The 26,532-nt window shown below is 35.1% G+C and overlaps 1 protein-coding gene across 2 annotated transcripts in view; it reads right to left on the bottom strand.

Annotated features, from left to right (window-relative positions):
- Positions 1–876: 876 nt before the first annotated feature.
- The window catches only part of cntn3b (contactin 3b), a 66,754-nt gene continuing 41,098 nt past the window's right edge, over positions 877–26,532 (bottom strand). For both annotated transcript variants that reach the window (XM_082190166.1, XM_082190167.1), the window contains exons 8-23: positions 25,553–25,737; positions 22,470–22,606; positions 20,788–20,917; positions 20,148–20,298; positions 19,920–20,047; positions 17,222–17,397; positions 13,063–13,180; positions 12,249–12,407; positions 11,504–11,653; positions 11,093–11,163; positions 9,593–9,827; positions 8,018–8,127; positions 5,606–5,792; positions 3,685–3,797; positions 2,569–2,734; positions 877–1,381 (exon numbers count right to left, since the gene is read on the bottom strand). In XM_082190166.1, the coding sequence (XP_082046292.1) occupies positions 1,287–1,381; positions 2,569–2,734; positions 3,685–3,797; positions 5,606–5,792; positions 8,018–8,127; positions 9,593–9,827; positions 11,093–11,163; positions 11,504–11,653; positions 12,249–12,407; positions 13,063–13,180; positions 17,222–17,397; positions 19,920–20,047; positions 20,148–20,298; positions 20,788–20,917; positions 22,470–22,606; positions 25,553–25,737 (2,311 nt within the window). In that variant the 3' untranslated portion in view covers positions 877–1,286. The remainder of the gene's footprint in view (positions 1,382–2,568; positions 2,735–3,684; positions 3,798–5,605; positions 5,793–8,017; positions 8,128–9,592; positions 9,828–11,092; positions 11,164–11,503; positions 11,654–12,248; positions 12,408–13,062; positions 13,181–17,221; positions 17,398–19,919; positions 20,048–20,147; positions 20,299–20,787; positions 20,918–22,469; positions 22,607–25,552; positions 25,738–26,532) is intronic.

The following is a 26,532-nucleotide window of genomic DNA, read 5'->3' as shown; positions in this document are numbered from 1 at the left end:
GACTAACAAAAGGAAATTAAAGCGGAAACTGGTTCAGCTGGATGACGTATAAGGAGCAAATTCTCACAGGAAAAGTAAGCCTTAATTGTGCAGAGTGTCTAATGCTTAATGCATCAATAATTTAACTGTCATGAAGTGTCGAACAAAATGCTAATACCCATCAAAGAGACTGAGGGAGCCTTTGGAGTCGATGGCACTGTAATCAGGACGGGACAGCGACGCTCATTTCTTAACTAATGGAAGATTTCCATTTAGACAAATCAATGCTCAGCTTTGTTAACCCAGACCCAGAACTTAGTTCAGCACAAAAGAAGCCACAAACAGATCCAAAAATCTGCATTATATTAGAGCAACTTCCCACCAACACTGGTTTCTTTAGCCCTTGTCCTCAACTGCAAAACTATTTTCTATATCTACTTTGGTGTGAACATGAATTTAAGGCATTGATTGTTCTTAAAGATCAGAGGAAAAGATGTTGCACACATTGGCACACTGCATAAAGAAGCGTATTATACAAAAAACAAAAGCTTTTTTTCCCCCCTGGTTTTAGAGTGCCAAAGAAACATATCATATTATATGCAAAAAAAATATTTTCTTAAACTGTGTGTTTGTCTTGTTTTCCAATTATAAAAATATCTAAACACTCCGAAAACAAGATAATTGTAGCTGTGTAAAACAATACGTATATTATAATATTAGTTATATAGTTATTATATAACCTAATTACATATAATATAATATAATATAATATAATATAGAATATATATATATATATATACTTACCCCACTGAAAAATACATTTTCCTTGTTTTAAGCACAAAACATTATGATAGCAAACAGATAAAATAAAAAATTGCCAGAGGGGTAAGAAAAAAAAAAAAAGAGCTATATTCTCTGTAAAGAAGTCTTATTTTATGGTTAAGTTACTTTAATTTGAGTTAATTTCAACTCAGGTTAATATATCTTTTTTTTTTAAGGATGTTTAGATATTTTTACAGAAAAAAAAAAAACACCAACACTCATTAAGAAAATATTTTTTTGCAGTTTGTTCTAGTCCATCCCAAAACCCCTAATTACTCTTGTGCAGGCCTTTGCCATGTTTACTAAAGATGAATTTCCCAAAATTCCCATGACATTTCAGTATCCGGCTCTTTCAAACATGTTGCCGGAGCTGGGGAATCCCATCAAGTCAGACTGTAATGAGAAACATTAGCATTGAATAAGCAAAGAGCAGAAAGTATGTTTTTCTTGGTGAGGCCTGGTCTGGTGCTCATGGGAGGAGAACATCAGGAGGCACTGAGCGTCGACAGAGCGCAGACGAGGAGCGGAGAGAGAGAAAGTGTGCCCAGCCTTCCCGCTCTGGATCCACGTGCACCCATGCCTGTAAGCAAATGCAAACACAACCATTAAGAAACACTATTTAACCTCCCAAAGGAGAGAAAGACAGACAGAGCTTTGTAGTTTCAGTTCGCAGACAGCTCTTTCCTGAATCAAAGAGCAATTGTATATAAGGTCAGCTCCACAACCTAAATTATTAGGCAATTTCCAAGAACAAAATATACTCTGAAAGTCTTAAAAAATTACTTTTTTTCTTTTCCAAATAAATGGTCAGAAAATTGTCAGTTTCAGGGAGTCAAAGCCAATATCAATTAATATATTAGAATTTATAAATATATATCATATATTTTCAAAATATATCTAAACGCACACACACATATATACATTATATTTATTATTAACTTACATTGACCCGATGAAACGGACAATACAATGCACATTTTTGTTTACGTATTTTATTTGAAAAACGATATATATTTTGTTGCAGGAATTATTTACATTATTTAAAATAATTGGATGTAGAGTACTGTGCAAAAGTCTTAGGCATGTTAATATTCAAATATCACCAGACCAAATCCAAATATCAGTTGACATTTCCAAACATTCTTTTTGCCATTAATTGTAATAATCCAGTGAGATTCCTGTATGCACAAGGTATTAACATGCCTAAGACTTTTGCACAGTACTGTGTATGTATGTATATATATATATATATAGCTGGATAGAATGGTAGAGCTTGACGAATGAAATGGAACATGATACTTTACAGATAAATGATAGTTTATCTAGCATATCTAATGGTTCTAACCACAACAATAATAAAATAAAATAAACGAGATTTGTGCCTCTAATGCTCATCATACCAATTCGTATAAGGGCCATTATTGAGGAAAGTATCCTGTGATGATAATGCTCAGGTTGAATCTGTAAGCAGATCTCTGTAAGAAGGGGGAGGGAAGTAGAGCATGTTTTGATTGCCGCCTATTTGAGGGAATGAAGGAATTGGGGGTGATTCTCACTTATTTATATGCCACTCGGGCTTCGCAGTGACAGAGATAGATAGCAGAGGAGTGTGCCTTTCTTAAAAGGTCGGATTCTATGACTCGCTGAAAGACTGAAACGAACAGAGCAAAATGTTTAGGCGTCCAAACCGACTGAATCCCCATTAAGAGCTTATCAATGCCAGCGGAAGATGAAATAAAAGACGGCAACAGGAAATGAGAGACTTACTGAGTTGGTGGATGTGGATAGGCTCACTTCCTTCCCCCAAGCCCCCTTCACTGAGGGTCTTGATCTGAATGACGTAGTTGTCATTTGGATTGAGGGTCAACTCCACCGAGGTTTTGTTGGTGATGACAGAGTACATGCCGTTATTCTGGTGTCTTCTGTACAGCACCTGCGGATGATGGCACCCCAATTAATCAAAGTTTCATTCAAAAGAATTAAAACTAGGGCTGTTAATTAAAAATTTATTATGTTATAAGTTCATCAATTAGATCTATTGCAATTCGTCACATATTTGCTGAGAAAAGCCCCCAAATGTATATCATTTTAAGACATTACATTATTGTGGCATTATAATAGACATACCGGACTTGTAAAAGTGCTTATTATTATTACGTTTTATTAATTACACTCAATTAACGCATCAAATAATCAGCTCTAATAAAAACTGAAATCACGTTCCTCCTTCAAAACAAGCCTATTTTATGAACTAACCCAAGTCAGATCGCTTTGAAAAATAATAACATACCTCTTCTCAAAAAGCTGCATGATTTGAGGCATCATTCGTGTCTATAGCAGTTTAAGATTAAGAGAAAGTGGTTCATTAAAATCTCTATTCCTAAGTATGAGCAATAGCAGTGATGTTTACCATGAAAGGAGTTAAATATGTAGGTGATGCCCTGTTATTCTAGATAATGTTTACTGATGCTAATGGCTAGTACTTTCCCCCTGAGCTTCATGACTGTTTTCCCTTGTGGAGAAATTAGTACTGTGAGAGCTGTTAATTGCATGCATGTGTAATTAAGAGAGAGGTGGAACGAGACATGAAATAGCATATGCTATGCCCTTATCTATGAAAACACACAAATGAATGGGTTTCGGGCTTGCAACTGCCATATCTTTGTAGCTAAATTACTGCACCCGACAACCCTTATTATGTACAGTATATCAATAGTATCAGACGCAATAATGCATTGTAGTTCCTGCCATCATTGTTTGGCTCACAATGGAGCAATGGATATGCCTGCATGCTAAAGGGAAAACTATGAATTACATCCAGTAGAACTCTCATAAAACATCCTAATGCATTTTTTCCAGGTGCAAAGAGATAATGTCACTCACTATGTATCCGGTGACCTCAGATTCAGTTTCGAGAGCAATGACGGGATCCCACTGAAGCAAAAGCTGAGAGTCAATCAGATTCCACTCTACATTCTGAGGGGGCTGTCCAGGCGCTGAGGTTTGCGTGTGTGGGAAAGATATGGACAGAAGGAGAAAGAAAAGGTTCACAATGTGCAATCAATTGTGTTATTGCATTCAATGACACAAAAATGTTTGACAAGCACATTAGTACCGTCAGCAGAGATAGTTATTTCAGCCCAAATCCATTGCTAAAACAGTTTCTCTCATAGACGGACTTGGAAACTGTGATTCATACCATACTAATTAGATAGAACTAATCGGTTTCGGTTTTAAGCCTCTACAGTTTGATACTGTCTGATATATATGTATATATATATATATATATATATATATATATGTATATGTATATGTATATGTATATATATATATATATATATATATATATATATATATATATATATATATATATATATATATATATATATATATATATATATATATGTATGTATGTACTGTATATATATATATATATATATATATATAATATCCTGTTCTGCCCTTTGGGTCAATTTCTGCTGCTTTTAAATGATTTATAAATAAACATTACTTGACTTAATTTGACTACTACAAAAATAGATGGTTAAAAACTCCTTCAGTAGGAAAAAAACACACCTTCAAGTCATGTCTCAGCAGTTTCTGTGAACGGTTTCAACAACAACACAATAGAAATTTACAAGCAATATGTAGATCGGTCCAAAAGTTAAAAGTTATGAATATTTCACAGACATAACTCACAGCACAATTCTGCTAGTTTATCTACTACTCTGTGCCTCAAGCAAAAATGTCTTTGACAACTTTAAAAGATTTGATGATCCTAAAAAAAACTGCTGAATGTTATGGGAGTTTATTCCTGCAGCAGAGTAAATAAAAAAGTTAATTGAGAGAAGATTAAAAAAGGGGACCAATTATTCTCCTTTTCAAAGTCTTGATTTAGTTTTTGGGGTCTACTAGAATAAGTTTCCATGCTTGAATGTTCAAAAAACACCTTATTTTTCACATTTTTATATTGTTTCTGCACCCCTCTTCCCCTTCAGTCAGTAACACTCTATTTAGTTCCTGTATCTACAGTATGAAGCCCATCCTTCAGAAAAGCGCAGTGTACTCTGATTGGTTGGCTGGACCAGTGTGTTGTGATTGGTCAACCACTTCGGAAATGTCACGCCCCTTACTGTATGCCTTTGGTGGGAATTATTTATATATTTACTTATATAGTGTGACAATGAAGAAAACGCAAGACTACAATCGAGGCATTTCAGGGAATTCAGAATCAGTGCGCACTGATATAGAGAATTACTCCCTTTGGAGTGAACTCTGTAACCTTTTTCACACTCAAACAGCAACATTACACAACATTACAAAATTTAGGCATAAGGCATAGGACCCCTTTAAAAAAGAAATACATTCACAACTGTGAGATATAAAGTCGCAGATTATTTATAATTTTGGCAACACTTTAGTTTAGGGTCAAATCCTCACTATTAACTAGCTGCTTATTAGCATGCATGCTACTATGATATTGGCTCTTTTATTAGTACTAAATAAGCACATATTAATGCCTTATTCTGCATGACCAGATTCTACATCACTACCCACTTAACTTAACAACTACCTTACTAACGATTAATAAGCAGTTATTAGGATATTATTGAGGTAAAAGATGTAGATAATAGTTAGTTAATAGTGTGAATTGCACCCTGAACTTAAGTGTGACTATTCTTTTTATTCTCAGATCGAAACAGGCTTCCATTGAACCTTCTTCTTACATCCAACAAACAATATTTTACCAATATCTTCCAAGTCAAAACCCATTCATTGAATAAATGTCTAAAAATGGACTCACGTGGTTTTTTGGTGGTAACATTGACAGGTACAGACTGGGGGCCAGTTCCTGCAGTATTGAAGGCACACACCGCTAAATAGTACTGAGTGTTCCCCTGCAGACCGCTGACATTCACTGCTGTGTAGTTTCCAGTGATCCGCACTTTACCCACTGTATCCGGCTTGGTGTCATCTTCCCAGTACACCACCTGTTTGCCAGGACACACAACAAGGGCATTTTATATATCCTTGACTATGTTTTTACATGTAAATAGCTCTCTGCCAATATAATTACTCACTCTTGCAACCCACTGTGAACCTAAACATTGCCGATTTTTCACAAAGTGCTACTACGCAGATAAGAGTTTTTGGCATGTTCATTTAACTCAAAACTTATAAACTGAAATATGTTAACTGGGTTTACAGTGTTAAATATCAGGATAATATACAAAATAAATGCCACATTTTTTGAACCTGCTGCCAAAGAAGGTGAGACATGATATGCATAAATTGCATTACAGTCATTACACTTTTACACTGTTACACTTACAGTCTTTCAACATGACATGGTTTTACGAGATTTCACGATATTTGACTTCACCATTCACTTCATTCAGCTTATCATTTGTGCTTTTTCTGCAGCTTACAAGCTTGAGAACATATCTCTGGCTGTCTGGTAATATGATATTTTTGTAAAATTGTATGGAGATTCCCTTAAGGATATGAAATTTCAATTAACTTTTAGCTGTGTGTGCTAGGTGAAAAACAATTAGATAGCGGAAATGAAATAATCAATTATTAACCCTAAGTCCTAAGTAATATCAATATTGAGGCATTAAGTATTTGGTTAGATAATAATGAGATCCAGCCAAGGGTGGAATATTTCTAAATGATTTCTTTTCTACTTTTAGAAATGTTGTCAAGACAGCAGGGTTGTGCGTCATTCAGACTTGAATTTAGAATTCAGTTATTCATTCCAATTCAGTTCCTACATTTTAACTGAGACAGCAAACAGGAAGAACTGCATAATTTTAATTCAAAATTGAATGTAAGGAAGCAGAAATCAACAAATTCAAAGAAAGTCATGTGACTGTATTTTTCTAACGGATTGTTAGACAGACAGACTTTTGAAATGTCTACAGTATAGACATTTTTGTTTACTCTACTGTTCAAAAGTTTTGAGTCAGTAATATTTTAAAATATTTTAGAAAAAAGTGTATCTCCAATTTATTTGATTAATAATACAGAAAAAAGTAATATTGTTCAATATTATTACAATTTAAACTGTTTTCTATTTAAAAATGTAATATATTCCTTGACGGAGCTGAATTTTCAGCATCATTACTCCAGTCTTCAGTGTCACATGATCCTTCAGAATAGGTATTATATTATGTATGTATTCTGTATGATTCTGATATGATGATTTGGTGCTTAAGAAATATTTCTTATTATTATCAATGTTGAAATCTTTTTGTGAAAACCGTTACAAAGTAAAAGTCTTGACTGTCACTTTTGATCAATTCAATGCACCCTAGCTTAAAAAAAGAATTAATTTCTTTTAAAAAAAACTGAACTCAAACTTTGGAACGGTGGAGTATTTTATCCTATTTCATAAACTTTTGTAGATCAGGGAAGACGAACACTTTCCCAGAATTCATTACCTGTGTTGAATTACTTTGATTTGCAATTCAAAGTAAATCAAAGTTTGCAAAGTAAATTCTTATTTCAATTATTCCAAATTCAATTAAAATTCAGCTTCCCGTGGGTGTGACTGAAAAGAATGAAGTCATGAATTGAAAAGAAGCATTAAATTAGAAAAATGCAAAATAGATGCATTTGCATTAGTGGTCTCAGACTTTTGGAGCTCACATTTTGGTTTTGTGAAAGAGGAAAAGCAGTGATGGTTTATTTTCCATTTCAAATACTGCAGGTGCTTCAAAGGACCTTGAGCACAAATAAATGGTATATACGGCATACAGCGCAGTTCCTTGATCCATGCTGCTTTGATTTGGTCTTTCAGTCCTTGCTAACCAAAGACGAGACAAAAATAAAATCTAGAAAGTTTTCTTTTTCCCCCCTCATCTAGAATCCAGTGACATGATAGTTCTATTCTTTCCAGACAATGTGGCAGCTACCATGGCAACGTAGCTGTTTTGTGCCTCAGGGCAGGGGTGACAAAGATGGAGAGAGTGGCTTGTGAGAAAGCAAGGCTCTCTTTGCTTTCTCGAAAGGCCAGCGGAGAGCTTTCATCCAGCTTCTGAGAGACGCAGACATTTAACAAAGCACTGTCTAAACACTGACATTCTCGATGTTTGAGGTGGCATGGGAGAGGTGAGAAGCACTTTTAATAATTGCTTGAGATCCGGGATTGCACTATTACAAGCAAAACATGACATTTAACGTTACCGCGAACGGCAAGACAATTGAATCAAACCTCATATCCAAGAACTCTTTCAGGGGTGACCGGAATCGGCTCCCAGGTAACTTCGATGTCGGCCGCCGACAGACTTTTTGCTGACACCCTCTCTGGCGGTACGCTCGGCACTGCGAAGGAACAGAGAAATGTTGAGGCTCTTATTCAAAAAGCTTTCCAAAGCCAACGAGGTAAAATTGGATTAAGTCAGAGAATGAAGCCCCGGTCTCACCTGAGAGAGGCCCTACTTCATTTTAATGGGAACTGTGACTGACAGAGAAGGAGACAATCTGCTGGGAAAATTCAATTAACACCCTAGCACATGAATAGGCCTGTAAGTGTCTAGCAGGATTTGTTGTAACCTATAGCAGCAATAACTAATATGAGGTTGTCATTCGCAGCTTGAACGAGGGAGGAGGGGCGAAAGCTGTCTCAATCAACTTATTCCATTATTCTCATTCAAGGTCACACCTGTATGCGTGAAGGGAGGGAACCGAGAGTGTTTGAGAACGTGAAGGGACTATTGCTGAGTCGGAATGTGTTCTTATATTTTAGATCCACACGACCACACAATGCATCGTTGTCTGGCCTATATTAATATTTCCTGTTGATTAGACTATGAGGCTTGTATGTAGGACTAGTAATTTGGGCTAATTGTACTATTTTGCTATTATTTTCTATAGTAAATATTACTATTAATGTACCACACTTCCTCTCTTAACGTACTGCTTTTTGTAAATGTTTCAATATATGATTTTACCTTATATCAGTGGTTGATTATGATTTCACTTTTTAACTTTAATTAGTAATATTGCTGTTTGCAACATCTGCAAAGTTACAACGCTGAAAGTTCAAAGCAAAGGGAGATATTTTCTTTAACAGAAATCGCTTTTTAAGGACAACAAAAAACGGCTGGTAGGGACTACAATGAGCTTTATGGGTTAGTGACATCAACGGGATTTATAGATTATCATGACAGAATATGCTAATCAATGACTAGAAGATAGTTAACTCCACATCAGCTACATAAATTCATCGACTAACCATTCAGAAATGTCCTGTTGCATTCTACATGTTGTCACTTTTTCTTGAGTCTCTCCATCTTTGTCTGAGATTTGTCTGTGTGAGGTAATCGGAGCTGCTAACACCCAAGCTCTTAAAGCTCCGCCCTCTGTGCCGGGAGCAGCAGCTCATTTGCATTTAAAGGGACACACACAAAAACGACGTGTTTTTACTCACTCCCAAAAAGTGAAAATTATAACATGCTATAGAAAATATCTGTGGAGCATTTTGAGCCTTCACATACACACTCTGGGAACATCAGATACTTATTTTACATCTTGTGAAAAGGGCATTATAGGACCCCTTTAAATAAATTATATGTAATGTAAACACTATTGTCTGTAAAAGAGGCTTGAAAAATAAAATTATAATAATGGCCATAACATTTTTATATGGTCATTTAATTATATATTTATGACTGCTAAGTAATTTCCAGTTATTTTTATCACTTCAAATCTATAAAAAAAAAAGGTTAAGAAAGTTTTTCTATGCACATGTGTTTGTGAGTGTTGATGTACATCAATCCAGCTCTACCTTCTTCTGCGGAGAACACTGTTGCAATAGTGCTGAAAGGTCCTTCTCCGCGGTTGTTGAACGCTCCCACTTTGACATTGAATGGCGAGAATGGTGGAATGGTGTCATTGCGGAAAACGTAGCGGGTGACGCTGGGTGCCGAGATCACTGCGCGGGTCCAAGTCACCATGCCCACTGGCCGAAAAGCAATGATATAACCAAAGCCCTCTCCGTTCTGCAACTCCTCTGGAACAGGCTTAAAGTGGAACACAAAACTATAGTGATATTAAAACAAATTGAGGTCAACACACCAAATGACCCACATGACAACAGGGCTTTATTAGCACTTACTTTAAAGACCGCTTTCTTTCTCAATTGTCTTTTTTTTTTTTTTTTTATTGTTATGCATGCAAGTTTCATAACCTCAAAGAGAGACTATAAGGAACATTTAAAGGACTTAACTCACCAAAAAAAAAAAGAAAGAAAAAAAAGGTAATAAATATGGTTAAAAAAAAACACACAATACTTTGTACATACACTTCTGTTAAAAAGTTTGGGGTTGGTAAGATTTTTAATGGTTTTGAAAGTCTTTTATTTTCACCAAGGCTACAATTTGTTAATTAAAATATCTGTTTTAGTTCAATACATTAAAATGTAATTTATTCCTTTGAAAATTCAGCATCATTACGCGAGTCTTCAGTGTCACATGATCCTTTAAAAATAATTATATTATGCTGATTTGCTGCTCAAGATAACATTTATTATTACAAACAATGTTGAAAACAGTTGTGCTGCTTAATATTTTTGTGGAAACTGTGATACATTTGTTTAGGATTATTTGTTGAATAAAAAGCTCAAAAGAACAGCATTTATTTGAAACATAATTTTTTTACATTATGAGTTTATTAGTCACTTTTGATCAATTTAATGCATCCTTGCTGAATAAAAGTATTAATTAATTAATTTCTTTAAAAAATATATTTCTGAACTTCTGAAAGGTACTTAATCAAATCAAGTAAGCCATCGAACTGTTGTTGAATAAGCAGCATTTCAAATGTCTTTTCCTGTTTTTATTACTCCACTTTTGCTGAAAGAGGACAGTTACAGAATAGTATGCAAAAATGGCCCTCCGACCTGTGTTAGTATTTAGGTTAGCTTAAATGCACTACATCACTGCTACAGTTCACAAAAGGCTTTAAAAGTCAAATATAGCAGCACATTTCTGCAGAATTTCTTGTGCCCAACAGCAAAAGAATGTGAGAATTTTCCCTTGCTAAACCCTTATTCCTTCCATTTTGTATCTGAACAGAATCAAGCCTATTTGTGGGTGAAATAAACTTATAAGAAACTCTCTGGTCCTGATCTGACTTCCATTTGGAGAAGTAGTAAAGTCTGGAGTCCAGAGGGCAGGAGGGAGAGCTACAACGATCATAAAATGGCTACATTTCATTCTACACAATTAAGCACCGGCATTTAGCCCAGGCTGGCCGAGATAGCAGTAAAATCTGACAAATGACTTACCTCCCATGTTATCACTAATTCCGATTTGGTACCTCCTCCGCCTCCAACATCAGTGGGAGCCGTGTCAGGTACTGCGGGCAAAAACCCAAAGAAGAGATTAAAAAGCTGCCGGCAGAGCTCTGATTGGGATTTTTCATTGCAAGTTTGAGCATTAAAAGTGTATTTAAATTTTCATCACATTAAGACTCTAAACCATCACTCTCACAGAGGTTCTACTTTCTTTAAACCACCCCCTTTAGAAATTTGTGAATAAAAGAATGCATAGATTTGAGTGTTGCATGTGGAGTAAAAGTGATGGATGTGACAGATGACGGGAGAATTGAGGATGTATGGTTTGCTCCAGTGCTTTCAATTTTAGTGCCTGTCTGAAATAGAAAGAGATCCAGTGGAGTCTCACACTAGCATACTCACCAGCATCTTCTGTTCTGATCTTGGTAGACGGGGGACTGGGCTCTCCCATGCCGACACTGTTACTGGCCAGAACTCTGAACTCATATTCCACCCAGGCGTTTAAACCCACAACGGTCGCAGTCAAAGTATTCCCATTGATCACCTCAGGAACTGAGGATAAGAAGAACAGTAAAATACAATAGAAACTAACTTAAAACAAGTTCAAGTTTAAGCACTTAAATTGAAACAGAAATACAAATAAAATAAAACGAAATAAAAAAACGATGGAAACTTGTTTCCGCCACTGAATAAAAAATAAAAAGGTAATTGTGACTTTTTATCTATCAATTCAGATTTTTTTTCTCAGAATTGCCTGATAAAACTCTCATTTGTGAGTTACAAAGTCGTAATTGCGTGTTATAAAGTCAGAATTGCGAGATATAAACTTTCAATTCTCACTTATCTCACAATTCTGACTTACATAAAAAATGTATATTGAATCCTATTGATTTATTTATATCTCACAATTCTGACTTCATAACTCACTGAAACTATAACTGAAAAAAAAAGTCAGAATTGCAAGATAAAAAGTTGTAATTACCTTTTTACTTTTTATTCTGTGGCAGAAACAAGCTTCCATAGAAAACAAATATATTAAAAACTAATATTACATACATTGTAGGCTTTATATATATTCTTTATATATATTCCCATATTATTTATGGGATATTATTTCCATGTACAGACAAAGAGTTGGGCGATGTACCTGTGTCGACAGCTTGCCAGCCGACAGTAAAGGGAGTCCTGCCCTGGATGACATATCCTGTTATGGGACTTCCGTTGTCCTGGCCTGGGCTCCAGGACAGCTGGGCCGTGCTGTCTGTGACCTCCTCCACCACGACCAAGTCTGGGGGGCTGGGGGGACCTGACTCAATCACATAGCCCATAAGGTATTGAATTAATTAGGAGCATTTGATTATACTTCACACCTGCTCAAATGTTACATTTGGCCCATGCACTGTGCATATTGATGATTTGGAAACTGCCTCACTCTGATTAGAAGAAGACTATTGTTTAGGAATGTGTGTTCTAAGGTGTTAGACATGGCAAGCTTGTGCTTGTGTATGCTTGCATCAGTTTAGCAAGGGCAACAAGTTGTGTGTATGTGTGTACGCTTGTATTTGCGCAACTAAATGATTCACATTTCTGCTCCAAATAACTCTCTGCCATTTAAATGTTTTCTCTTCATTTGCACTGCATTCTGGGGCCTGTCGTGCTGCTTAGCCGATGTGTAAATGAACCAATTAAAGACATCCTCTATGATAAACAGCTCCTCTCCAAACACCTGGGACAGAACCGTGATGTGTAATGACCATGAATAACAATGTGACTCACAAAAAACGCAGCAGCAAAGACGAGGCCCCATAAAACATCCCAAGTGACACATTTAGCACTCTCTGAACTCTTGCTACATTAGCAGTGCCCTTTTATTGAAATACACACCTCGCAGGAAGCTCTTCACTGTGGAAGAAAGCAAATATTGTGCATGTAGACATAAACCGAAGACAATTTGTTCCTACCTTTAACAACTAATATTGCGTCAGCAGACAAACTCTCGACGTCTGTATCAACAAGGCAAACGTATTTCCCACCATGATTAAGCTGGATGTTTCGAATCATAAGATCACCGGAAAAGCTCTGTTGGAAAAGTGGAAACACAATATAAAGATTACTGCTTTAATAATTTATCATGTTGTTACAGCACAGGACACCAAACCCAATCTCTAATGATAAACACTAGTTTTATAATAAGTGTGATGCATTATCATTCAGGCAGCAACATAGAGTCGGTCATGGAATCCACACGTACAAGATGTGGGCCAGATATGGGCCGACACTATGTTGCTGTCTGGGCATATTTCATGAATCAATGCATAACCTTGAGCACTGTAATTTTTTGCTTGTGCCATTCAATTCTGGTACTATTTCCAAAAATGAAAGAAAGGGAGACGCAAACAGGTACTGTAGACTTGGAATTAAGCCTTTTTCCCCGTTATTATTAGATTCACGGAACCGGACACCAATTATCTTGCCAAGAAAAATCTTTATTCTTCACACGTGTCAGGATAGGAGAGAAACTTGAGAAGATGTTGTAGACCTACTATGTGTTCCCGGTGTTTCTCTGCCGCAGTACAGTAAGATTGAGCTTATATACACCACTGAGTGACTTTCAACTTCCTTGTAAGGTACAAAAACATGTTGCTTATGTTTAAAAATGGAACGTATACCTCATGCTTACACTTGGTACAATCCACTTTCCATATTAAGAAACTATGCCTCGGTGTATACATTCTTGGTACATTTGCATCAGTTGAAAACATGCCTTTACTTGTAAAGAAAATGCCAACTGTACACATTTGAAGTATCATCATCATTGGAACATCTCTGCTCAGTGAACGTTGCATTGCACACATACTTACTGTATATGCAAAATATAGCCCATCCCATATCTCTGCTCAGCACAACTGTGCAAACATACTCTGACTTCACAAAATACATTATGAAATTATTATGAAAATTAATATTAATTAATAAATAAATACACTTTTTTTTCTTTTTTTTTTAGGTACTACAAATTAAACAGGATTCAATATAAATAATTACACCAAAGGTAAATCAAGCATAAAATAAAGTTGAATTTGGCATTAGATTGATGTAAAAAATCGAATCAAATAACAAATAAAATGCATGAGCCAATTGTTCACACTAAAGTCAAACTACAAAAAAATTATAATTCAGATTTATTCCCACATACATAAGTGGCCCAGATCAGAATTGTAAATGTCACATCCAGTGATTTTTACTGTTTACACGGTCATCCAACGAACCAGATCTGTGTCACACACATATTTGGGACACTTGCAACTGCAGAGTAATTATAGCTTGAGTAACAAAGTACCTGTTTTCAACAACAATATTATGTGCTACCATTTTATTATGTAATTACCACCAAAATAAAGGCAGGTGTAATAATGTTCCCTGGCATGCTATCTGCAGATTTCTGCATACTCATCCATCCCTTTAAAATGGCTGCTGTGCACTTGAGATATGTGTGGACCTTCATAAACAGCCTCGGTGACTAGCCTCAGGGATTCACTCAGATCCCGCTCTCTCAGAGACACAGGAGCTCAGTAAAACACACACACTGTGGCTAATTGGTAAGACGATACTAATTATTCCACAATTACATAAGCCAGGACCAGGTAAATGAACAAAGAACATGCAGAGTGAGAGTGAATATTGTTCCAGATAAGCATAAGCAGATAAGTCATTCAGACTCTGCATTTCTGGTACAGACTTCATTTTAAATGAAGACACAGCTAAGCATAAGATAGCACAGCGTGCGAAAGAAGTAAAAATAAATAAATCTAAAGACTTTATTTGACAGGGTTTTCTGATTAAATGCTGTTGTTTTGACGACTTGACATTGACTTTCTAAAAATAAATAATACAATTAAAAAATAAATAAACATTTTATTTATGCTTTTTTTCCTATTAAGATGATAACAAAAATATTTAAAATAAAATAAAACAATTACATTTTTTTCTTAAATAAAATAAATGATGAAACTCCAAGACTGCAGACACAATTTATCTCTGTGTTTCTCCCAGGCTTTTAAATAAAGTATGCCCAGAAGTTCATAGAAGCTAAATCCTACATATCACATTGATGTCTCTAGTGGTCTACCATCCCCAAACCACAGACCACTACTCTACTGTAATAGTACATAAAAGTGTTTGATGCCCTCCATGCTCTCAAACAGGACCAGCACTTATGTTTGACTGCGGTTTCCTCTCAATCAAGTTCAATTCCTATATAAAAAAAAATGCCTTAAACTCAATCAATATCAATAAGAGAGCCCATTCAATGGTTCAATGGACTCCAAAATTTCAGGCATGGACAGGGAAGACTGTGGAGCGGGTGATGTTTAATTATGGTAATGCACTCATCAGAGGCTGCTAAGACGGAAGGCGTAATCTTTGGGGGCAGAGAAAGTGTGAATCCGTGAAAGCCATATCTCATTATAACCCCCATCTGCATATGTCAATGTCATGTGTAATTGCCCTTGAGAGAAACCCATGTATGAACTTTACGGAGCCACCATCACATGACAATAAAAGGCAGGGCCTGGCCGTGGGTTTGAGTGGCCCGAATCAAGATCATGATAATGGGCCCAAGGCGTGTGGGGGGAAAATGCAATATTTTATTTGTATTTATTTTATAATAAATAATATTAATATTTAATCATTTATTTTATAATATTCTACAAATATTTTTAAAAGAAATACGTTATAGAACCATAATATAATATAATATAATATAATATAATATCCTTTTTCAGCTCAATACAATTTAGGAAGTTACGATTTGGCTATTAAATGAACTATCTAAAGGCCCTCTCAGACAGGATCTCAAGAACCTTAGACTGCACCCAGGTTTCAAATCCTTGATTGTAAATGATCAAGAGCTGTTTATTATTCTGTTCAAACCCCTAGCCAACCAAGGACAAATCTAAACTAAAACAGCAAAATGGAATGTGACTGCACAAAGCATTTCTTATAAGGCAGGATTTTAATTCATTGGAGTCCTGCTGCAGTATGGAATTGTCTACCCTGAGATGTAAAACGTCTTGTGAAACTGGAGGGGTAAAATGGGAACAAGACTCTTAATTGATCTGGCCTCTTTCCCTGGTTGAGTTTGTAAAGAACAGCTGTTTGGTAAACATGTTGAATCATTCACATTCAATGTAGTTCAGCAATAGAATGACCCAGAACAACAAGGCAAAATTCGTCCCAAGAATGGGATGAATATCAAACGACAGACATAACAGCTGGCAAATCTCTTTGAGGGAGAGCATTCAAAGTCCAAATAGCTTGTTCCTGTCCAGCACAATGATTAGATTAAAACCCAGTTACAGTAGTCCAAGTGCTCGTGTTTGAGATTTATTCAATAAAATGAACTGCATTACATGCTGGGTTCTTTGGTTTGATTCAACTGATGAGCACAAAAAACAAAACAAATAGATTTTTTCTATCTCCTCCGGCTCAAATAAACTCATCTTACTTTGAATTTGTTAAGAAATTACAACACGCAATTTCTTGTACAGATTTCTCCCGACAAATTTCTTGTACTTCATTAAGAAGAGCATATTCTACGGAGCCCCTAAAAGGACATGGTGAAGAAGAAAAAAATGAGATGTGAAGAACACTTACTTGGCCATGCTTTTGCATTCAATCGCAAATGTTTCTGGTTCCCCTGAGAAACGCGAACGCAAAGTGTCTCAGGGGAACGCAAAACTTTTGCGAGAGAACGCAAAAACATAGATTTAATATTTTTCCTCCCATCTCATATTTTTTTCCACCACCATGTCCCCTTATGGGCGTAATATTCTACAAATTCTGAGCATATTTATTTTCTTATGAAATACACTTGTGTTGCTCTGCACTGCAATTTAGTCATTCATTTCAGACCTGTTTGCTACTGTTGCAGTCAAGTCTTCATAAATGATTTGTGAATGTTAGATTATGTCCACACAGTACATCAAACCCTTTTTTCAAAACAGCAAGGAAAATCCTGTTTTCCAAGATACGCTCCCTATAAATGTTTCATGTTTGGAGGTGGTGGTGTGGGATGAGGTTGCTGAGGTTGCCATATTGCCCTAAAACCACAATACTCACCCCTCCCACTCGCTCGAAGTGGTTCACGTCTTGATGGAAATCGATGGGCTGACCGTTGAAGGCCCACGAGAAGGCCACGTCCAAGGCTGGATCGGCAGTCACCTGGCAGAGAAGCACGATGCTCTCCCCCACAGTGATTTCAGTGCTGCTAGGGCCCTGGCTGATCCTCGTGGGCTCTGTTAGTTACAGTGCCAACACAGTCTGTCAGTTTAGCTCTGGGACACAAACTAAAGCGAGAGAACTTCTTCTGTGACCAGGCAAATAACAAGAAAGTTTCTGTTCCAAAAACCTAGCGAGCTGTCTCTGAAAGCATTTTAAGGCATCATGCTCCCGACCCAAAGGCTGTTCCAGAAGGGTAGGCTGCATAATTATTCTGCATTATAATACTAAAATCCACCGCAACAATTGAGACAAATGTCAATTATAAATACATTATTTATGTGTTTATATTTAAATATAAATATACTTATATTATTTATTTATATTTTCATTTATTTATATTTTCATAATGATTTATATATCATTATTTATATTTCACTAAATAATGAAATGCATCAATAAAAATATTTCAAAATAGTTAAAAAGTCACATTTTAAACCAAAATTGCATGCAAATAATACACTAATAAATTCATTTATTATAATACAAGGCTTGATTGGACGAGCCACATTTAAACTGTTAAAAAGTAAACAAAAGACTAAAATTATTATATTGAGGACATGAGGAAAAAAAATACAAATGAATCAGTAATAATAATAAAAACATATTCCAGAGGAAAGATTTGCTTATAACATATGATATAACATAAAATATGCATACATTTCATTTAGAATTTTACACCACTAATTAAAAAAATTGACACCAATGTTATTTAAACATTATTTATAAATTAATTAAAATATTTTGTGATTTTGTGATAAAACAAAAACTTCCATCATTTTTTTTTTTTTTTTTTTTTACAATATTTGACCCATATAATAGATTAATTCAAATACTGTATGATTGGGACATAAAAATAATTTGCAAGGTAAGAATGATCCTATTGTGATTATCATTATTATGTATATACATATTTTTAATATGTATATATGTATTGAACATCAGTGTATTACATTGCTATGGTCCTGATGAGCAATAGGCCATGCACTCGAGGATGTGGGTTAGCAATTTTACCACAGCCTGCGGTGGTTTATTGCTGTAATAAATAATCATAATTTCTAGGTGCTATACTTAGATTTTTGGCTGCTGTCTTTCCATATGGGGACTATTAATTTGAGAAGAACATAAAGTAGATTTTAATAAGAGCCAAATGAATTGGCAGCATGTCTACTGTGAGCAGAATACAGTTGGGTGAAGGCACTTTGTGAGGGAAAGGTCATTTTAATTAAATTACATTAAGGAGGTCAACTGCCGGTGCATGACAAAAACATAATGAGAGAAAAATACAAGGAAGAGAAGAAAGAGAAACCCTGCAAAAGACGTATGGGCTCACACAGAGGTCTCGATGGTACATAGCTAATGAGTTTCTTCTGATTTGCCATGAAAATACTGCTGATTAAACCCGTAAACTATATGACGGAGAACAAAAGTGAGGAATAACATTCATCCTATAGCTTAACGAGGATATAACAATCCACATGGATAATGGCCACATCAATTAAGGATGACCTTAACAATAAGTAATTAGTGTAACATGGACTGAACTGTGTGGAAGATTGAAGCAAGAGGGCATATGAACTAAACTAGAGAAGAGAATGTTATACGTCCACAATATAGGCGGCTAACTTAAAGAGCCAGTTCAACCAAAGAGAATATTTATTTTACTCAACTTGTAGTTCCACAGCTGTCCAAAACTGTATTTCTTCAGTGAATCACAAAATGAGAAATTAAGACTGTTTTTCATGCAATTATAGTGAGTCCATTCTTCATATTTTCTCCTTTTGTGTTTCAATCATACGAGTTCTGAACAACATGATGATGAGTAAATGATGACAGAATTAAAATTTTTGGGTGAGCTATTACTTAAATTAGAGTTTGAAAAGATCTCTTAAAACTTTTAGACATAGAGACTTGACAACAAAAGCTATTTGTCTTGAAACAGAGCAGAGGCATTGTGTGAGACTTCTCAGTCTGCTTGATTATATAAAACAAATCTTATGCTTTGTGATTTTTTGACTTGAAAGGCTGACAGTGATGACAACAGAAACTTAGAAGAATGAAGATGTCAGTTGGCTAATACATTTCTTGAAACAGCTGAAGCAATGCATTATGATACGTGCCAGATGTGGCATTTCATTCAAAGCTAATCATAGTTAAGCCATCAAGAGTACAGTATCTGAGTCAACAATAAGAGTGAACTGGGTTGTGTATTTTCTGAACAGCAAAAATAAAGCTGTTATTCATCCAAAGCTACTTTAGAGTCTAAGGCTAAATGTATGATTGTCAAAAGAATCCCCAAACATTTTTGAGAAAAATGAATCAGATTTTTTTTTACAACAAATAAATGATATTACGTCTTTGCTTGGAGAATAATATTTGTTTCTTTTTGTTTGGCTTTTTAAAAAAAAAATTTTTTATTGTAAATAGTGAGGTGAGAGAAACAGTGGAGAAACCGAATCTGGAAAATATTGCAAGCAGAATTTGAAGGTCAATATTCAATAAAACACTTTGATTGAGAATATAAAACACAATGACTCACCAGTGATTATCAGTCTTCCTGTTGTGCTAGCTGTGCCAAACTGATTTTTAGCGATGCACGTGTAACTACCTCCATCTCGCTTCGTTACGTTGGCAATCTTAAGAGTTCCATTGGGGAAGAGGGAAATCCTTGAGAATAATAGATAATTGATAAACATCACAAATAAATAAATAAATCACATGGCCAAAGTCTTCAATGTGATAAAATATAAACTCAAAAGCTAAATACCTTTCGTTTCTTTGCAGTATCTCAGTCCCTTTTTTCCACAGGCTAATGGCTCTGGGCGAAGCATGTGGTCTGCAATCTAGGCTAACGTCACTACCCGAGCGAGCCTTAAGCACTCGGCTCAAAGGATTCTGGGAGAAGCTGGGAGCAGAGGCTGTAGGAGACAGAGAGATTTAGTCCTCAGACTCACACTCAATGGAATCTGTGATGAACAGCAATTGACGTTCAAACAGCCTCTGGCAAAAAAAAAGAAAAAAAAAAAGGAAGAAAGCCTTTTAGAAAAGTCTAAAGGACTTAACAAATAAAGCTGTCCGCTTCCACTGGCTGCTTCCAGGCCATTTGTCTTTAACTAAACCTACATTTTGCTGTGCCATTCTGTGCTGTATCTTAAAAAGACACCATTTATTTGACACTGGCCTTGCATGAACAATACTGACCAATGTGTTCTGATTAAAATGAATACATTTCAGAATCAATATGGGGAAATATGAGTGTTACAATGGAGCACTTAATCATGAGTGTTACAATAAAGCACTTAATTTTTCAGTGCTGCCTTGTAATTTGAGCTTGGGCTGTAACTACTCAAAGTTTTATCATTCAAATGAAGGATGGAGAGCAGGCAGTGGAAACGCAGAGGTCGTACCAAGCACCATCAGTTCGGCGCTGGAATAAATGATGCCGTGCTTGTTCTCCGCCACACACTGATACATCCCGCCATCTGAGAGGTTTAGCGAGGAGATGGAGAGAGCGCCGTTCTCTATTTGCACTCGGCCCTGTAGACACATTCACAAACAAATCACAGGAAAATGGTTGCTATGCGGTTGCTGGGTTGCTTAATTTCATGGTTGCTTACTGGTCAAAAGTCAAAAGATTATTTTGATTTGAAGATCAAATTTGAAGATTAAATTGATATTCTGGTCACTAGATATGGTTTGGGTCCCTCCTTCAAAGCAGGGTTATTATAGTTAACTAAAATCATAAAAAAAAAAAAAAAACGTTATACATTTTTTAAAAACTTAAAACCTATTTTATGTCAGCTAGTTGCCAATGAAACCTCTCGTTTTCATTTAGTTTAACTTGATGTACTAAAATGACTCAAACTAAAATAAAAACTAAGAAAAAACTATATATGCTTAAAAACGAATAAAATAATGATAAATAAAAGTAATTAATATGACAAAAACACAACAAAATTACTAAAACTTAAAAATGAAAATGAAAACAGAAATTATAAAAACATTATTAATAAAAATCATAATAGTATCTCAAAGATACTAAAATAACACTACTTTACTGTAAGTCTATGGGAGTTTGTCGAAATAAAAATTGTAAAACTAAAATCAATCATTTAAAAAACTATATATGCTTAAAAACGAATAAAATAATGATAAATAAAAGTAATTAATATGACAAAAACACAACAAAATTACTAAAACTTAAAAATGAAAATGAAAACAGAAATTATAAAAACATTATTAATAAAAATCATAATAGTATCTCAAAGATACTAAAATAACACTACTTTACTGTAAGTCTATGGGAGTTTGTCGAAATAAAAATTGTAAAACTAAAATCAATCATTTAAAAGTCTACAAGTGAAATCATCCATTTCAACTTGAACATTAAAACTATGAAAATGGATATTCATTTTAAGATTTGTCACAAATTATACATTTGACAGAGTTATTAAATGATTTAAATGTAAAAATATGGGAACTGAAAAATTAAATATCCAATATCAGACAATGTATATCCAATATCAATCAATAAAAACACTTTAACGCTGAAAGTCTGTCGGGTTGAACATCTACAGATGGGTTTGGAGAGGGTGGAGGAGGCTACAAAGCAGAAAGAGGAAAAAATAAATGCTGACCCTCTGCTCCGACGAACAGAAAAGAAATGTTGAACATAACAGTAAAATACTAATGGCCAATTCATTTGGCATGGGCGCCCAGTCGGAAAAGTATATGAGACAGGAAGGGAGGTGTTGAGTTGATGGCTCTGCTAATGGCATAGCAGACATTTAAGCCTATCGGCTGTTTTTAAGGGCTGACCTCAGCACAAAGAGTCACAAGGAGAGATTGACGTGATGTGTGATGGAAGGGAGGGGAGGAGGTGCGGGTCACTCTCGGCTTGAATGCAGGTCACATCTAATGGAGTCTTTCAGCTGCCTTATAACTGCTTTTGTTGGTTGATGGGACTCTCTCCTACTTAAACAGATTTTACTTCAACTTTTTTTCCCCTCGCTTTTATGTCAGCAATGAGAATATGTTTGCATTGACCTTGAACTACAGTGCAGTAAGAGCAGATAAAGCCCTAAAGTACCTCAGATATAAGAGTTTCTCCGTTCTTCAGCCAGCTATAAGAGGGCTTTGGTTTCCCATTGGCTTTGCACTCCCAAAACAGATTCTCCTCAATGGACAATGCTGTGTCTGTCGTTGTTTGCAGCCAATGAGGTGTGGCTGTGGAAAGAAAGCACATTGATCAATCAAACAATGGATAAAGGGTAGATTATGGACATATTAAATAATACACATAAGTGAAATGTTACACTTGCATATTAAAACCACCCACATTACCCAAGGCTAATAGATTCCCAAGGCTGCCTTGATGACAGAAACAATTAAAGTAAAAGTTCACCCAATAATGAAAAATCCATCATTGTTTTTTCACCCTACAGGTCATTTCAAACTTTTATGACTTTCTTTCATCTATGCAAAACTAAAGGAGATGATATAGGCTTCTCCTGGTTGCTTTTCCCCCATACATTTAAGTACATTTACATACATTTTCCTCCCCATACATTTTACTTTAAAAAAATCAAATCTTACTTCTCCTTAAACTTTTAAATGGTAATGCATATAATTTATCAATGTATACAAGGATATAACCCCTTTTGTGTGCCATAAATCAGATTCACGAGGGTGAGCAAATGATGACAACATTTTTCTATTCCTTCAAAGTTAGTTGACTTACAGACAGCAAATCCCACATTTAATTAAATTGCACTAATCACACAGTGTGACCTCTGAATTATTAATTATCATTATCAGAAAAGGCTGCAATATGAGAACCGCATAAGCCGCTTCACCACCTCCAAAAAGGCTCGCCATACACTCATTCGCTAGTCTGTATAATATTGACTGCATGCTTGACATTCCTATAACAACAAACAATAGACGACCCATTTCACAAGAGCCATGTGAATATGAATCTAACTACTGAAGTAAGATGTTCAATGAATAAATCAATTCGATCACATGCTCACAATTCACATGCTCCGTTCCGAACTACAAATCCTTTGACCTCCTTCTGGAAGCTTTATTATCCTTTTGGCTGGCAAACACTCCAGTGCCACGTACAGAGTCTTGAGATCAATTAAAACATTCGTATGATTGCATTTCTCTTCACAAATGTTAATTTAAATAAACCTAGGATAAGACCTATGAATCCTTTAAGACCGACACCAATCCAGTGCTTTTCAAACTGCTTGTTTTCTGCACAAAGTCAAATAGTGGAACAGACAATCTACTTTGGCAAGGCAAACTCCCGTTTTCCTTTATCCTACAGAATTGCGTTTCAGTTTCACGGCATACAAATGCATATTTATTCATACAGTCATTGCAAAGACAGAAAATCCAAAAAGACTTCAGAGTGTGTGTTAGATATCTATGGAAGCTTGTTTCCGCCACAGACTAAAAAATTACAAAAGGTAATTGCGACTTTTTATCTCACAATTATGACTTTTTTCTCAGAATTGCAAGACTCGCAGACTCTCAATTGCAAATTATAAAGTCTGAATTGCAAGATATAAACTCGCAATTCTCCAAAAAAAAAAAAAAAAAACTCGAGTTTATGTCTCACAATTCTGACTTTATTTCTCAGAATGTGAAATATAACTTTTTCCCTCGTAATTGTGAGTTTATATCTGCCAATTCTGACTTTTTTGTGGTAATTGCAAGATTTAAAATCTCAATAAAAACTCGGGATTGTGAGCTGACTTTCTCCCCCAAGAATTGGACTTGATAACTCGCAATTGCAAGTTTATATTTACCAATTCTGAGAAAAACAAAGGGAATTTCTAGGTGTGTGTTTGTGTGTGTGTGTATGTATGTAAGTGTGTTCTGCATTTGGGATGTTCTATGGTCGTATCCTTTCATTTGTGTGTGTGTGTGTGTGTTCTGGAAAATGCAAATAGGCTAGTAAAAAACATTTTCTTAATTTCCCATTCATTCCTATGCCTGCGAGGAAACAATTCGTTACTGTTACTATTATTATTAGAACAACTACAAAAACTTCTTGAATCCAGTCAATGTTTTTGTGTGTGTTCCAATTTCTATTTCAAAACTAACAAAGTTTTGCACCACTCTGATAAACACACAATTTTTCAAAATTAAAATTAAAATGATTTGAGGAGAGGATAAATGTAAAGGTTATTAACACAACAATGCCATACATTTCAAATTAAACTTGACTTTTCATGGAATGCCACTGTGACCTTCTACAATGAGGTGCTCATTGCAGAAGGTCACAATCACATGAATCATGAAATGTCATGTCTCTCAAGGACACAAGTCAAATGAGACACTTGTTATGAAGTCCTCACTGTGAGTTATGACATATATAGCATAGCGAGGTTGTGTGCAGCTTAAACATAATGACAGTAGACAATGTCATAATTATGCCACTCCAGGTAGTATAGAACCTTACAAAACTGTTAATGAATCATGTCAAACTTACAATAGCTTTGCTTTCTTTCTGGTAAACATTAGGAAATTATATTAAAAAAAAAGTTTGCTCTAAAATAGCTTATTATTTTAAATAAATAAATAAAGTTAACAATATAAAGTGTCATTCTGTGCTGTCTTAATATAAAATGTTTTTATTGATTAAATTCATGTCTTTTTAATAAATTGATATGGAGGCAGTTGGATCTCCTACAAACTCAAATTAAGTCAAGCATAATCATTTATCCTGTGTTCATTTTTCTCAAAAGATGAAACATAAATCATAATGTTCTTACTGCAAAAGTATAATTATATTTCTATAAAACACCTCCAAATGAATTCATAACTGCAGTATAACTGATGCCACTGTCTACTGATTTATTACTCCAGTTTCAAGGCGGGACAGAACTGCCATATGGCAACAGACATATTTTTTTCAAATTACTGTAAATCTTGATGAGACAAAGTTGATCTCTCAACAGAAGCATCTATCTATACTTATCAAATAACAAATTCAAAAGGTAGAAAAAATACACAAAAAAAATTATAACAATAAATTTAGGGAAAATGATGTTGACAAGGGTGTTTATGATATAAGATTGAAAGAGAAAGAGGTATTAAATGACAAATACATATAAGAAAATAACCTAGAAATCAAGGGTTAGTGTTGGAAGAACTCACCATGGAAAGACACGCGACCCCTTGCCGCATTCTTTCCACGACTGTTTTCCGCTATGCACTCATAAGTCCCTGTGTCCTCTTGTTGAAAACTCGGAATCTCCAGAATGGCGTTCGAATTTTTCAGTTTGACCTTGTTTGGGAATGAAACGTCACTGGTTCTTCTCCAGCTGATCTTAGGAACTGGACTGTGAAACCGAAGCAAAGCCACCATTAGTAGTGAGACAAATTCATATGAAAGATACTTTCACCTAAAGCAAATATACTTTTTTAATTAGTATGTTAATTGGCTGGAAAACAAATCCATGACCTTGGCATTGTTACGGTAGAAATTTTTGACAAGCGCTTTTATCCAAAGCGTCATCCAAGCTACGCATTTGTACATTTTGCATTTACATTTATGCATTTGGAAAACACTTTCATTCAAAGCATTCAAGGTTTTTAATCATTAATGTATTCTGTAGGAATCAAATTTACGACCTTGGCATTGCAAGCTTCATTTTCTACCAGCTAAAGGAGCTTTTTTTCATTCACACAATTCCATTTGAGGAATTGCATGGTCTAGTTCATGAATTATGGTTAAATGTAATGTTTGGTGAGTGGAAATCCATTTAGGAGAAGCTTTTATCTAAAGCGTCATACAATTAATTATAGCTATGCCTTGATCATTTTTAATTATTGTTAATAATTATTATCAATTTATAAGTTCAGGTTCAGTAAGCTTATTATTATTATTTTTTAAATGTATATTTTTATTTAGCAAGGATGCATTCAATTAATCAAAAGTAACAGTACATACTTTTGTATTGTTATAAAATATTTCTGTTTAGAATAAATACTGTTATTTTGAACTATCATCAAATAATCCAAAAAAAAAAAAATGTATCATGGTTTCCACAAAATTATTAAGCAGCACACAATCTCTTAAGCACCAAATCAGCATATTAGAATGATTTCTGAAGGAATTCCATCACAGGAATAAA

This window comes from Leuciscus leuciscus (assembly GCF_965113295.1).
Source record: "Leuciscus leuciscus genome assembly, chromosome: 14".
NCBI classification, from domain to species: Eukaryota; Metazoa; Chordata; class Actinopteri; order Cypriniformes; family Leuciscidae; genus Leuciscus; species Leuciscus leuciscus.
Note: the sequence above shows the minus strand (reverse complement) of the source record. Positions and strands in the feature narration are given on the sequence as shown.